The sequence below is a fragment of the Herpailurus yagouaroundi genome, unplaced genomic scaffold (genome assembly GCF_014898765.1).
Source record: "Herpailurus yagouaroundi ecotype Mexico unplaced genomic scaffold, PumYag 194, whole genome shotgun sequence".
Classification (NCBI taxonomy): Eukaryota; Metazoa; Chordata; class Mammalia; order Carnivora; family Felidae; genus Herpailurus; species Herpailurus yagouaroundi.
In genome coordinates, this window is record NW_024412425.1 from 318153 (window position 1) to 332863 (window position 14711).

The following is a 14711-nucleotide window of genomic DNA, read 5'->3' on the forward strand; positions in this document are numbered from 1 at the left end:
GAAGCTCAAAGAGGTTACATGAGTTCCGCAAGGCCACATTGCTAGGAGCAGATGTGGAAATGATCTGAAGTGGTTCAGAGATGTGCGTGTGGGCAGGGCAGCAGTGGAGGGCGCAGGAACCGAGATGTGGGTTCCCTGGAGGCCTCCAGCACCTGGCACGTGCAGAGGCACCTTCTACGTCCTCACCCTCTCGATCTTCTCCAGCCACTCCTTATTCTGAGCCAACTCGGCCATGAACGCCTGGTGCCGGAGCCATCTCTTATGCAGCTTGTGGCCGTCTTCCCGTGTGCCATCGCGCGCCATTAGCATCTTCTCATGGATCCAGCCATCCAGCTGTGCAGGACAGGGGGAGGGGCTCAGCCGATTCCCCCAACCTGGCACAGCACCCTATCCCCTCCAGAAGGTTCCAGATTCAAAGCCCAGGCTGCTAGATTTAGGGGGAGGGAGGGAGGAAGGGATGGAAGAACCTTTGCAGGTGAGGTCTTTGTTGAAGGGTGGGCACAGCTCAAAGCTCTTTCTTAAGGGGTGAGGATAGATGGGCACCCACAGAATTCCCAACGTCTTAGCTGCCCTGTCCTCAGGGCAGCCCTTCTCAACTCCTCATAAGCCCCCAAAGGCATGGCTCCTGGGCCAGTCAGCCTTCTCCCATCCAGGACCAATCAACCCTCCAAAACTAGACCTCCACCTAATTTAGCTAACTTCCCGTTTAGCCCATCTTCCCCTACCATCTTCCCAATAGTAACACTTTGACCCTTCGATTCAGTCTTAGCCACCTCCAATAAGGACCAATTCGAAGATTCCCAACCCATTCCCAAGGGTATCAAATGAAGCCTGTATCTAGCCCTAACCTCCCAATATGGCCAGATGAACCCTTAAACATCTTCCCAGCTAGATCCAAGTCTACTTCTCCCCAAACGAGCCCTTCAATCTGGGGTAAACCCATCCCCCACAACCCAGCTCCAGCTTCCCTAATAAGCCCACAGGACTTTCTACATTCAGCCCTGGGACTCCAAGACCACAGTTCCCCTAAACCATGACTAGTTGCAGCCCCTAGCCAAAGCCAAACTCTCAAAAGTAAGCAACAGGGCTGCCTTCTCTGGCTCCACGAATGAGCCTACCCCAAAATATAGTCCCAGACTCCTCAACAGGATCGGATAGAAGCTTCCTAAGCCAACCCCCTTCCCAAACTAAAGCCAGTTCTACTCCCCACCCCCCACCAAGACCAGTCATCTAAAATGCAAGCACAGAATAGAACCCCCTCAGCAGGTGGACCAATCACAAGGCTGCTTTCTGAGCGACACCCCCCCCCACCAAAATAAGACTTATCCCCCAAGCCGGAATCTCCCTACCCACTCATGGCCAAACCTGGCACCTGGAACATTTTGCTCCTCCCCCTTTTTCTCCCCCCTCCCCCAGTCACAAGATCCTCCTCTTCCCTCCTGGAAAAAAAAAAAAAAAAACAAAACCAGACTCTAGCTGGTCTGAGAGGCAAATGCACAATTGCAGTCATAGCCAAGGACAAATCCTGAGCCGGCCAAACCCCACCCTGTGTCCCCTGAGCATGTGCTCCCTAGGGGTCCTGGTCAGCTTCAGACTCCGTCATACACACACACTAGAGCCAAGTCAAATGCTGAACCCCCCAACTCAATTCACAGGTTTCCAACACACAGGGAAGAGTTTGCCAATGGCAGGCACAGCTCCCAGGGAAGGCAAAGCCCCTAAAGGAGATGGTACTTCGTCATCAAGGTAAAGTCCCCCGAAAGTGACTGACCCCCATCACTGAGGGCAAAGCTAGAGTCCCAAACAACCAAGGAAATGGCCCTCAAAATCAGAGCCCCCAAACCCAGAACAAATCCAAGACCCTCATCGTCCAAAGCCGACCCTCGCAAAAGTGATTTGCTCCCATCAATCATCTAAGGCTAATATAGATCGCGCAAGAACCAAGGAAGAAACCTCTCAAAAGGCTGAGAACCCCCAGCCCCAGGGCAAACGTCAAATCCCCCATTACCCAGAGGAGAGCTCCCTAGAGAGGATGAGACCTCCTTAAGCCCCAGAGCAAATCCAGACTACCTCCGGAGTAGCCTTAGAAGTCCCCCCTCTTTCGCTTCCCTCCCTGGGGACCCGGCCCCTCAGTCCCGCCCGCACCAGCACCGCGGACAGCTCCCAGCATCCCTGCCCCTCCCCAGGGCTGGGGTCCCTGCGCGGGTCCGACCCGCCCCCGCGCCGCCCGCGCCCCTCCCTCCCGAGGCCTCGGCGGGCGAGAACGCGCCCAAGCCCCCTCCCCCGAACGCCTCGGCGGGGACGCGCGTCAGCCCCCTCCCCTGGGCGCCCCGGGGACCTGAAGCGGCGGCGGCGTTGGCGGAGGAGCGTTCCTGCGGCGGGCGGGCTCTCGCCCCTCCACTGCGACGGCGGTGGCAGCGGTGGTGACGGCTGAGACTCTAGCGGATGCGCGCCCCCGCTCCCGCCCCCGCGCCGCGGCAGCGCGCCCGCCCGCGCGCGCCCCCTGCCTGCCTCCGTGCCCGCCTCCTTGCCGGGCCTCAGTTGGGGGGTGGAGGAGGATTCACCACCTCTAAGCTTGGGGGGTGAGGGGAGGGTTCTGTGCCATCTCAGATTATTGCTAGCTACTTGGTCCAGAACAATCTCACAAGAGGGAGGAGGAGTTCCTGGACCTAATCGAATGGCTGGAGGGGGGACCTGGGGCCTGGGCTACCTCCGCCATGTGAAGTATGGGGTGGGGGTGGGGTGGGCTCTTGAACCACATCGAATGAGAAAGCACTCAGATTCCTGGCCATCTCAGAAATACAGATAGAGGATATGGGAGGAGTCCTGGAACATCTCTTCTAAGATAGACTGCCAGAATAATCCCCATTGGGAAGGAGGAGGACAGGGGGCTCCTAGACCCATCTCTAGTGGGCTTGTGTCCCAGACCCATCTCTAATGAGCTTGAGTTATGTGGGGGTGGGAGGTATGGAGGCCCTTGTCCATTTCATATGTGGGGACAACAATCTCCCATGGGGTTCACCACGGAGGGTGTCAAACCATCTTTAATAGGAGGAATTGGGAAATAGTTCCTGAACCATCCTTGTTTGGGAGGAACTTGGGTACTGGATCATTAAGGAGCAGGGGGCAATGATCCTGGGTAGATGGCTGAGACCAGGATCATCTCTGGGGTTAGGAAAATGTTTACCCGGCCATCTCTAATGTGGTCTAGAACAGTTTCTATGGAACGCAGGGGAAGGAAGGGGAGATAGCACGTCTCCTGAACCGTCTCTAATGGGGAAGGAGACCTGGACCATCTCTGATTTGGGGAGATCCTTACAGATGTGTAGATCATCTCTAAAGGAAAAGAGCTTGATTGCTGGACACTCTTAAAGGGGTTAAGGCTTGTTTTTGACTGAAGTTGCGCTCTGGGCCTCTGGTCTACCCAAGCCTGCTCCTGACCCTGCGTCTTCCACCACTCTCCCCAGCAAGGCGCTTCTCACAAATCTCCCGAGAGAAAGGTGAGATCACCGCGCGTCCCCGCGGGACCCGTAGGCGCGAACGCGCGCCGTTGCCAGGGGCGCCCAGGGCCCCTCCCTCCTTCTCCACGGGAAAGGAGGCGGGAGCCGCGGAGCTTGCGCACTGAGGCTGGAATCCGTGCGCCTCCTGGCGGCTCCAAGTGAACGTCGCTCCGCGACCCACTTAGACGGGGCGTCCCCGCCCCCATAGCGCCTCAAGCCCAGGAGCACTTCCCCTCCCTAGGAAAGAAGTCACTGTGCCCAGCACAGCTGGAGTTCCTACCTCATGGCAGTCTCGGAGGAAGTGCTGCAGCCCAAGTTGGTCGTGTAGCTTCTGCATCCATTGCTGCGCCCGTAGTTGGTTTTCTTGGCTCCTGGGGAGGGGGGGGAGAGAGGGGCTGGGGCATGCCTAAATTGGGGGGGGGGGGGGGGGGGGGGGCACTGGCTGTAGGGCTGTGAGGGCATCAGGCTTGGCAGGGCTAGGAACCCGGAGCATATGTACGAGCGAGGAAGAGGACAGAGTAAGGCGGGGATGGGGGAGAGGCAAAGAAACGCCAATGAATCAGGGACGAACTGGAGAGGGGCAGAGGGAGAGTGAGAGAGCAAGAGAGAGAGAGAGAGAGAGACGGAGACAGACAGACATGCGGAAAGACATACAGACACTTATAAAGAAAGAGGGACAGAGAGACAGACACAAGCCCAGAGAGAGAGAGAGAGAGAGAGAGAGAGAGAGAGAGAGATAAGAAACCTGCAGACAGAGTAAGAGATATGGAGAGATAGCAACTTAGAGATCAAGAGACACCTAGAGAGCAAGAGATTAGGAGGGGAACACAGATTCAGGGAGAGAGAGAGAGAGAGGTGCAGAGGCCTACAGAGAGAGATAAACACAGACACAAGACTAGAAACAGACCTTAAGAGGAAGTGATTGACAGAGACCCACAGATAAAGACAAAGAAACCCAGGAAGAGAAAAAAATAAGGAAAGACAAGTAAAGAAATGCAGCAGGGAAGTGCCAGAGAGGCAGAGAGACCAACAGCAGTAGACAAGGAGAGGGAGAGAAGGAGGCAAAGGGAGTGAAAGTGATAGAGAGAGTCGGGGCAGGGACAACCGGGAAAGGCAGAGACGTGGCAAGACGACAGCAGTAAAAGACACGGCTGGCCAGAAAGGAGGGTGCAACAGAGCTGGAGACAGGGAAGAGAGTGGGGCATGGGAAGAGAGGGTGGGCAGGTACACTGGCAAGCAGGGCCAGACTTTTGGCCTGAGTGAACTGGCAGGGCTGGACCCAAGCCCCACCACCCCGGAGCCAGCCAGGACCGCAGCCCCAGGCAGCTCTGGCCTCCTGCCCACAGTACAAAGTGCCCAAGAGTCCCGGTGGAGGGGGACTGGGGACATGCCATTTTCCTTTGCCTTAAACAAGCCGCTCCTATCTCAGGGCCTTGGCATTGGCTGTTCCCTCTGCCCAGAACGCTCTTCCCCTCAACATCTACTTAAATACCACCTTCTTAGCAAGGCCCTTCTTGATCACCCTCCAACACTTCCTGGCTTTCTTCTTTAATGTTCTCTCTCCAACTTAGCACTATCTAATACACTGTATATGTTACATATACATATGACATCTCCCCCACTAGAATGTCATTCCGTGAGAGCAGGAATTTTTGTCTGTTTTGGTCACAGATGTATCCTCGATGCCTAGAAAAAGAGCCTGGCACACCTTAGGTGCTTGATATATATTTCTTGAATGAATGAATGAATGAATGAATGAATGCATGCATGCATGCATGAATGAAGGCAGAGAGAAAGAGAGATGACAAAAACAAAGGTAAAGTGTATGAAAAAGAGAGGGAGGCAGAAGAGAATAAAGAGTCAGAGAGATGCAGATGCAGGTAGAGAAAAACAGGGAGAGACACAGAAGGAAACAGAGACACAGAGATATACAGATAGATGGAGGCAAAGAGGCAAAGCTTGTGAGAGAAAACTACAGGGAACTCCTCAGTGTAGAGCTGGACAGAGGAACCAGACAAGGCAGAGACAAACAAGCCAAGTACTGATTCCCTCCTGCCCGGGGCTCAGCTCAAGAGCCAGAAAATGGGAAATGCCTCTGAAATTGAACTGAAATAATCCCTCCAGGCCTTCACCAGCCAACCTGCCTAGCATCAGTTCTAGGAACAAGGAAAATCCCTCCTTTCTGGGAGGGAGGGACAGAAAACAGCAGTGTTCACATCCTTCATATCCCGGCTGGGTCACATCCTGGCTGTGACCTTAGGCAAGTCCATTCCCCTAACCAAGCCTCTCAAGTGCAACATGCAGATCATGAGAACACTTCACACACAGGACTGGGCCAGGTTCCAGGTGATGCGAGGCACATGGAGGGACTAAACGACTCACCCTGAATCTCACAGGTTGAGGGGTAAAGCAGGGGCTAGCATCTGACCCTGTCTGACGTCAGGGCCCCAGCTCACAGCTCTGCACTGGTTCTGTCCCCGTATGGGTGTGGAAAGCCCTCCCCCCAAACCCTAGCAAGTGGATGTTTTAGAATAACTTCCACAGGGTGGGAAATCTGTCCCTAGGCAACTGTCAGTGACCTAGGGGTGAGGGAGGCAGGGATTAGAACTGTCTCAGTTCCTGCTGTGTTTCCCAGCCTCACCCAGCACAAGCCTAGGGCAGACATCACCCTGGGGCTCCCACAGCCCCCTGCATTTCTCCCATCCCAGTCTCGACCATTCTGGGCCATCCTTGTAAGAAAGCATGTGAGCTCTGTGAGGGCAGGAGTCATGTGCTATCCTGGTCACGGCTGCACGCCCAGCATTGCCCCACGCAGGGCCTGAAACAGAGTATGGACTCGGTACCTGAGTCCGCTGAATACATGATAGAATGAATGGAGCAATTAATGACAGAAAAGGAAGGAAGGAAGAGGGAATCAGAGAATGAGCAGTCCACCAGGATCCTCCTCTTCGTTCTGCAGAGCCTGGCATACAGCAGGTACTCAAGAAGTGTGGGGTAAAGGAAGGGTGGGTCCAGGCCTGGTGCTGGGAGCACTAGATCATGAGTTTATACCTTCAGGACCAGAACCCCCATGAAAGTTTCCTTGACAAAATCCCAGCCTTGGGGCACCTTGGTGGTTCAGTCGGTTAAGCATCTGACTTTGGCTCAGGTCAGCATCTCTCGGTTGGTGAGTTCAAGCCCCACGTTGGGCTCTGTGCTGACAGCTCAGAGCTTGGAGCCTGCAGTCTGCTTCTGATTCTGTGTCTCCCTCTCTCTCTCTGCCCCTCCCCCACTCACGCTCTGTTTCTGTCTTTCTCTCTCTCTCAAAAATAAAAATTTTTTAATTTAAAAAAAAAAAAAGAAAAAGAAAATTCCAGCATTGTCCCAGATGAATTTAGAGGAAAAGGACACCTGAGCCCCAGACAGAGGAAGGGCTGGGGTCTCTGGGCTGTGGATGGTGGTGGAGGGACCAGGCATGCTTTCCATCAGAGGATGGAAAGACAGAAGGAGCAGCGTGGGGCCCTTGTGGCTCACCACAAGGGGCAGAAACAGTGATGATGATAAAGTCAGCCTAGAGGAGCCCCTATAAAGGACTCTACTTGAGGGCTGCAATTTGGGGGGCGGGTACCGTTTTGTTCCGGGACTAGAATAGTGCCTGGCACACAGTAGATATCAGTAAATGTCTTTGCTTAATTAGTACAAGGACAGACAAGAGACCGGGCGGTGGTGACAGACAGATGGTGATAGAAGAGACTGATAATGTGCAACAGCAGCAGGAAAGACACACACACACACACACACACACACACACACACACACACACACCATGTGTGCTTCCTAGGAAACTGGGCAGTTGGGCCCAGAGGGAGGTGCTCACTCACAATATCCGACAACCAGCATGGCAGGGGACACTGTCCCATCTAGAGAGCTAGAACAGAACCCGGCTCTAGCCTTTAGCTGCTAGATCGGGGCACCAGAAGGGCAGGGCAGATGCAGGGCATCCAGGAAAAGAAGTCAACACGTTAACAACCAGTTCAGCTACCTCAGACTGAGGGCAGGCTTGGCAGAGCAACTTCATTATATATCCTTGTGTATCTTTTGGGTTTCTGAGCATGAGTTACCTTTCCGCAAAGTATCAATTTAAAGCAAATTTAAAACGGTATGGAATTAAATAAAAATCCAAGAGGGGAAGAGAAGCAGAAATCATGATGTAAAGCAGAGGAGCCCTGACCTCTTGATCCCTCCCCTGTGCCGAGACCACACCCGCTATGCCCAAACCACACCCCCTGTGCCGAGACCACACTCCCTGTACTGAGACAACACCCGCCCCGCCTGGACCACGCCCACTATGCTCAAACTACACCCCCTTGCCGAGACCACACCCCCTATGCCCAGACCACACCCCCTGTGCCTCTGGGGTCCGAGGGACCTACTTCTCCAGCAGCCGGGTCACAGCCTCCTGGGCCTGCTCTCCGTAGGCGTTGCCCTGCCTCAACAGGCCCTCGGCAGCCTGCACCGCCACCTGCATCTTTTGCTGGTTCAGCTCCATCGTGGTGAGAAAATCCCGGTGCCTTTTCAGTGCCTCCTCCACTGACTCCACCGTGCCCGGGAGCTCCAGACCCGACAGTGCCACCTCCTGGGAATGAGGAGGAGGGGTGGTGCTCAGGTCCGCCCTGCTCCATTCCGTCCTGGACCTGGGAGAGGCTTGCCACCTCGCTCCTCTCCCTTGCTCACTGTGCTCTAGCATCCAACAGGCCAGGCATGATCCCACCTCAGGGCCTTTGCCCATGCTAGTCCCTCTGCCTGGCTGGTCCCTCCTTTCAGATATGCCTATAGTGGGCTCCTTAACTTTCTTTAGGTCTCTGGCCATCTGCCAAAAACACCACCCTGCACCCCAGTTATATCCCTTTACCCTGCTTTATTATCTTTCACAGCATTACCTGACATGATATTATATATATTGTGTGTGTGTATATATATATGTATATGTATATATGTATATATATACATATATATATACATAAATATATATTTGCATTTACTTGTTTATCATCTTCTCCCTCCCCACACACACTAGAAGGCCAGCTGCACGAGGGCGGGATTTTGTGTTTTGTTTCCTAATGTGTGCTCAGTCCCAGAATAGTACCTGGCACAAAGGAGGCACTCAGTAAATACTTGGTTAACTGATGACGCCTGAACTGGGTGCTGTGTGACTTCAAGGAAGTTCTTTCCCTCTCTGGGATTATTTTTCTAACTGGTAAGACGGGTGGGTTAGAAAGGTTCTCTTAAGGCCACCTCACCTCCCATATTCAGTATCCTCAGAATTCCAGGGGCTCCCTGTCTGTCCCCCCAGTTAACCCTCAAACTGGTTAAGCTTTCACTAGATGACCAGCACTGGTGGTCACCCTTTCTAAAATCTCCAGAGCTTGGTACCTACTCTTGGGCAATCTGAAAACAGGGTGTTCTGTCTTGTCCAAATGCTCAAACTTGGTTCCCATCCCAGAATGATCTCCCAATGGATGCGCTCATCCCAGATAACCATGGCACTTCATCTCTCAAACCATAAACAGTTACCCTCTCCATAAGGAAAGCACATTGCCATTCCCAATAAGAAGATTATCTGCTAATTTGGGCACCCACAACCACATAATCCACAATCAATTGCTGATCCAGATAACCTCTCAGCCTGAATTACCTGTTTCCATAATCTTTATCCTCCCTCATCCACCCCAAGATCTTTGAACCCCATTAACCATCATCGATTAACCTCACCTTCTTATTTCCTTCCAAACAATCCACAAACGCAGGAAGCCAGTGCAATGTATATCCATTGCATTACTGACTTGGGATAGTGCACACACTGTTAGCCACCTTAGATGAAACACTAATCCTCAAATCCTGTTACACACCTGCCCACACGTGTTCACACTGGATGAGCCACAAACCCGCGATCCCAGACACCCTCCCCGCTCCCACTGACCTCGGGCAAGCCACGAACGCAGCGGTCCCTGCAAAAACTCCCTCCATACATTTTCCCCCGTCGCCACAATCCCCCACCGCGTGAGCCCCGAAGCGGCCACCTGGTTGCGCAGCACCGCCCGAGCCTGGCGTAGGTCGCGCAGAAAAAGCTGGTAGACGTGTGCCTGCACCAGGGCCTCCCTGCGCGCCTCCCACAAGCCGAGCAGCTTGTGCCAGCCGAGTTCCAGGTGCGGCAGCCACTCGTCGAGTGCCAAGCCGGGGCCCAGCTCGGCGCCGTCGGCCGCCAGCAACGCCTCGCTGGCCGCCACGATGCGGGCATAGTCTTCCTCGCGCTGGTCCACCTCCTCCTTGAGCGCCGCGTGGCGAGCCAGCAGCGCATCGGCCTCTTCCAGGCTGCCGGGCAGGGGGCCCTCGACACCGCCCGCCGCCTCCTGGGCGCGCACCAGCCAGTCCAAGAAAGCGTCCAGGTCGTGCAGGAAGCGCTGCAGGCGCCCGGCCGCGGCCACGGCCTCGCCACAGGCCTGAGCCGCGCTGGCCAGCGCGCCCCACTCGGCGCCCAGTTCTTCCGCACCCTGGTGCAGCCGCGCAGCCTGAGCCGGGAAGCGCACGGCCAGCAGGGCCGCCTCCTCCTGGAGGGCCGCCTGGCGGGGCTCCAGAGCTTGGAGAGCCGCCTCCAGGCCGCTGAGACGCCACTGCAGGGCGCCGCCCGCTCGGGGCGCGCTCTCCACGGCCCTCCGCTTCTCGCGCACCTGGGCGCGCACTTCGGCCACTTCCAGCACGTGGTTCTCCACCAGCAGCACTGCGCTCACCTCCTCTTTGCGCTGTTCCACCAGCTCCACGATGCGGTTCCACCTGCGGGGGGGTTGGTGGGGGGAAGGAGGGCGGCTTGAGGAGGCCAGGGACTCCTCCTGGGCCTGGAGGGCCCAACAACCTGGGATAGAACCCAGCCACTGTGTGACTTTGGAAAGTCACTTTATCTCGCTGGGCCCCAGTTTCTGCTGGTGTAAAATAAAACCCTACAAGGCACACTTGCTTAGAGCAGCGGTTCTCAAAATGTAAGCTGAGCGAGGTCAAAAGTATCTTTGTAATAACGCTAAGACTAAGACGCTGTTTGCCCTCTCCCTATTCTCTCCCTGGTGTCCAGGGTACTTTCCAGAGGCTGCGTGAGAAAAGGCAGAACACAGAAGCAGATCCGAGAATTCGGCTGCCTTCTCTTCAGCCAGACATCAAAGAGATGTGGGGCGCCTGAGTGGCTCAGCTGGTTAAGCCTCCAACTCTTGATTTTGGCTCAGGTCATAACCTCCCGGTTGGTGAGTTCAAGCCCAGCATGGGGCTCCATGCTGACAGTGCGGAGCCTGCTTGGGATTCCCTCTCTCTCCCTCTCCCTCTGCCCCTCCCCCAGTTTTGTGCTCTCTTTCTCTCAAAATAAATAAACTTAAATTTTTTTTTTCATAAAAGACTTGCAAAAACACAAAACAATGCCACTCACTACATTTTTTGTTATGAAAAGCAGTTATTTTTCATAAAATATATGAGTATGCTGGTTACATTAACATAATGGGTTTATTATTATTTTATTTTTTTAAGTTTGTTTATTTAGTTTGAGAGAGAGTGAGTAGAGGAGGGGCAGAGAGAGAGAGGGGGAGAGAGAGAATCCCAAGCAGGCTCCGCACTGTCAGCATAGAGCCCAATGCGGGGCTTGAACTCACAAGTTTCGAGATTATAACCTGATGTGAAATCAAGAGTTGGACGCTTAACTGACTGAGCCACCCAGGCGCCCCTATTATTGTTATTTTAAGACAACTTAATATCTTTACATTTCCCAGTATTAATTCCCAACACAGTAAATATTGATAGATATAACTCACGAAAACAAGCTCTTTGGGGCCCCGAACAGTTTTTAGGAGAGCAAAGGGATTCTGATCCCACAGTGTAAAAAGTGTAAGAATACTATGTTGCATCCAGCAAATAGAAACCGGGTACATTCCACAAGCCAAGTGCTGAGGATCAAATGATGTACAGGCAAATCTGTTCTATATCAAAATAAATTAATGGGAAAAAATACGGATTTCTTTGGGCCCTCAAGCAAGTGATGACACTTCACTGGGCCTGTGTTGACAGCTCAGAGCCTGGAGCCTGCTTCAGATTCTGTGTCTCCCTTCTTCTCTCTGCCCCTCCCCCACTCACACTCTGTCTTTCTCTCTCTCTCTCTCAAAAATAAATATTAAAAAAAATTAAAATCACCTCCAGCCCCCAGTTGTGTTCTACCAGGTCACTTGAACTCTCTAAATATCTTGTTCATTTATTTATTTGTTCACTGTCTCTCTGTCCCCTCTAGAATGGACATGCCACAGAGCAGAGATTAGGACTCTGAAATCAGAAGGACCCAAGTTCAAGATCTGCTTTGGCCAGATTCATCATGTGACCTTGGGCAAATCATTTCCCGCTGCTCCTCAGCTTCCTCATCTGGAAAATGGGAATAATAATGTCCATTTCACTGAGCGTCTAATGATATCTTGTGGCTAAAGCACTTGGCATATAACCTTATTAAGCACTGTCAATCTTTGTTGTTGTCATTTGAGACCTTGATGCTTTGAGAGTGTCAAGGCTACCTCTGTAGGTTATCACTGGTTATTGGAATCTTACAGCACAGCAGTTAAGAATACCATCTTTGAGGGGCTCCTGAGGGGGCTCAGTTGGGTGAGCAAGCGACTCTTTGTTTTCCACTCAGGTCATGATCTCATGGTACATTTCTCAGCCCTGCATCGGGCTCCGTGCTAGGACAGTGTGGAGTCTGCTTGGGATTCTTTCTCTCTCTCCCTCTCTCTCTCTGCTCCTACCGTGTGTGCGCTTTCTCTCTCTCTCTCAAAAATAAATAAAAGAAAAAAAAAGAGTATAGCTTTGAGTCAGACAAACTCAACGTGAAATCCTGGCTTGACCCTCCCTACTTTGCTGTGTGACTTTGGGCCGGTGTCTTCGCATCTCTGGAGCCCCAGTTTCCTCTTCTCTAACATGGAGCAATTCATGCCCCAAAGGGTTGCTGAAAAGACTAATAGAAGATGCTCAAGAGCCCCAGATCCAGATTCAGACAGCATTAGGTTTGACCTCCTACTTATTGTACCGGGTAATCAGTCATATTAAGGATTCCGCCTCCCCGAATCTGTCTTCATCTATGAACCCTACCCACATTGGAAAAACAGCTGGTAGTGTTCAAGGGGGAAAGATATTAATTTGTTACCATTTTTAGTAAAAGGCGAAAGATTTATACGATCTGAAGACAAACCAGAGTATCCATTTTTAAAGAGTTCTGAATTCTGGAAACTTTACTATGGAAACTGGGATATTAAAAGATAAAACAAGGCATATAAAGTGCTTAGAAAAATTCCCGGCAGATAGTAGATCCTCAGTAAATCATATCTGTACAAGCCAATTAATAATCCACTAAAATATATCGTATCCTCATTTTACCATATCCTCACTAGCACTGGGTATTACCATTTTCCTCCAAGATTTTGCTGACTTCCTAGGTGGCCACGATCACCTCAGGGTGTCGAAATTGCACATCCTCGACTCGCAACAGTTGAGTGAATGAGGAAAAGAATGAAGGAAAAGAACTGGCCTGAGGCACCAGGCCCCGCCTACCTGCTGTTGAGGTGGTCCTGGCAGGAGCGCACCTCATCTGAACTGGGATGGCCTCCTTCCACCAGCTCCTGAACCGTGTGGTTCACATCCAGGACACGGCCCATCAGACTGTTCATCTCCTGGTCCAGGCTCTCAAATCTGTAGAAGCAGGAGGGTCGTGCTCAAGCAGGCCTGGACCCTGGGGACCTGCCCACGTCTTGGCCTTCTCCTGGATTTCCTTCTAATTCTTATCCTCTTAGGACCCTGTGCCAGCTCCTCCTCCTTCTACCGGTCCCTTAAGTGTTACATTTCTCAGGGGCACCTGAGTGGCTCAGTCGGATGGGCGTCTGACTCTCGGTTTCGGCTCACATGGTTTTTGTGCCTCTCTGGGTTCCCAGCCACGATTCTCAACCCCTCCAACATACCCTCTACGTGGCAGCCAGGGAGATCTTTTTAAAGCTGGGCACAGTCCTCCCTTTTTTAAAACAAATGCCCAAAGCTGTGGCTTGGGTAATTGTGGGCACAGTAAGGGCAGGGACCAGGCCTGGGTCTCAGCTATGCCCGGCACAAGACCGAGAACAGAGCAAGAGCTCAATAAGTTCCAGCTGAATGAATGAGTAGGTGAACAAAAGGGCTCATCCACTAATTTCACAATTCATTACTAAGTCAGCCAACAGACCGATGTATGTAACGTGTCACAGCGGGTAAATGCTATAAAGAAATGTAAAACAGGGTGATGGAAGAGAAAGTGACAGGGTCAGAGCCATTTCATTAGCTAGGGAGGTGACATTTGTGCAGGAACCGCGGCAGTCCCAGGGGAGGGGCCAGGTTGCGGTGTCTTGAGAAGTTTTAATTTCCCGCCAAGTGAGTATAAGTCCCGTAATGATAGCAAACGCCCCTGAAATGCTCCCTGTACCAGGTATTTGCTCAGTGTTCTATTAAGTATTTACTCATTACTCGTCACCTGTGAGGTGGGGACTATTATCACTCCCATTTCACTGGAACCCCTGGTCGCAGCTGAGAGAAAATGGGAACTGTTGATGCACGAAGGCGAGGCTGTGTGCGTGAGAAAGGGGACCTGGAAGTCCCAGGAGGGCGCGCTCACCGGTGCTGCACCACCTCGACGTCGTCGAGCGAATCGGGCACACGCATGGCCAGCAGCCATTGCTCCTTCTCACCGATCCACAGCTCGCACGCGTGCACTTCGCCAAACATGCGGTAGACCGCCAGGGCGTCTCGCAGCCACTGGCGCCGCAGCGCAGCCACCTCGGTCACCTCGGCGAACAACTGCTCCGCCTCCACCACGCGCACCTGCAGGGCCACCACCAGTGGCCCGGCGCCGCTGGCGCCCCCCAGTGTCGCCAACTGACGCCGCAGGCCGCCCACGGGCCCGCGATGCGCCTCCACCTCCCCGGTGAGCGCGCGGTGCTGGCGGGCCAGGCGGCGGCTGGACGCCTCGTCGTGGCCGAAGTCGCCCGCGGCTGCTAGGCGGTAAGCGTCGCGAAGCCAGTCGAGGAGCCCGTCGAGGTCGGCGCCGAACTGGTGCAGCGCCCGCGCCTCCTGCAGCCGCCGCTCGCGCCGCGCCGCCGCCTCTTCCAGCCGCTGCCAGCGCCGCCGCGCGCTCGCCGCGCG

At 53.5% G+C, this 14711-nt stretch overlaps 1 protein-coding gene across 1 annotated transcript in view; it reads right to left on the bottom strand.

The window, feature by feature from the left end:
* SPTBN4 (spectrin beta, non-erythrocytic 4) overlaps positions 1 to 14711 on the bottom strand; it is a 75747-nt gene that overhangs the window by 29287 nt on the left and 31749 nt on the right. The window contains exons 15-20 of the mRNA XM_040445792.1: positions 14185 to 14700; positions 13101 to 13238; positions 9560 to 10310; positions 7913 to 8115; positions 3781 to 3871; positions 187 to 333 (exon numbers count right to left, since the gene is read on the bottom strand). Coding sequence (XP_040301726.1) covers positions 187 to 333; positions 3781 to 3871; positions 7913 to 8115; positions 9560 to 10310; positions 13101 to 13238; positions 14185 to 14700 — 1846 coding nt within the window. The remainder of the gene's footprint in view (positions 1 to 186; positions 334 to 3780; positions 3872 to 7912; positions 8116 to 9559; positions 10311 to 13100; positions 13239 to 14184; positions 14701 to 14711) is intronic.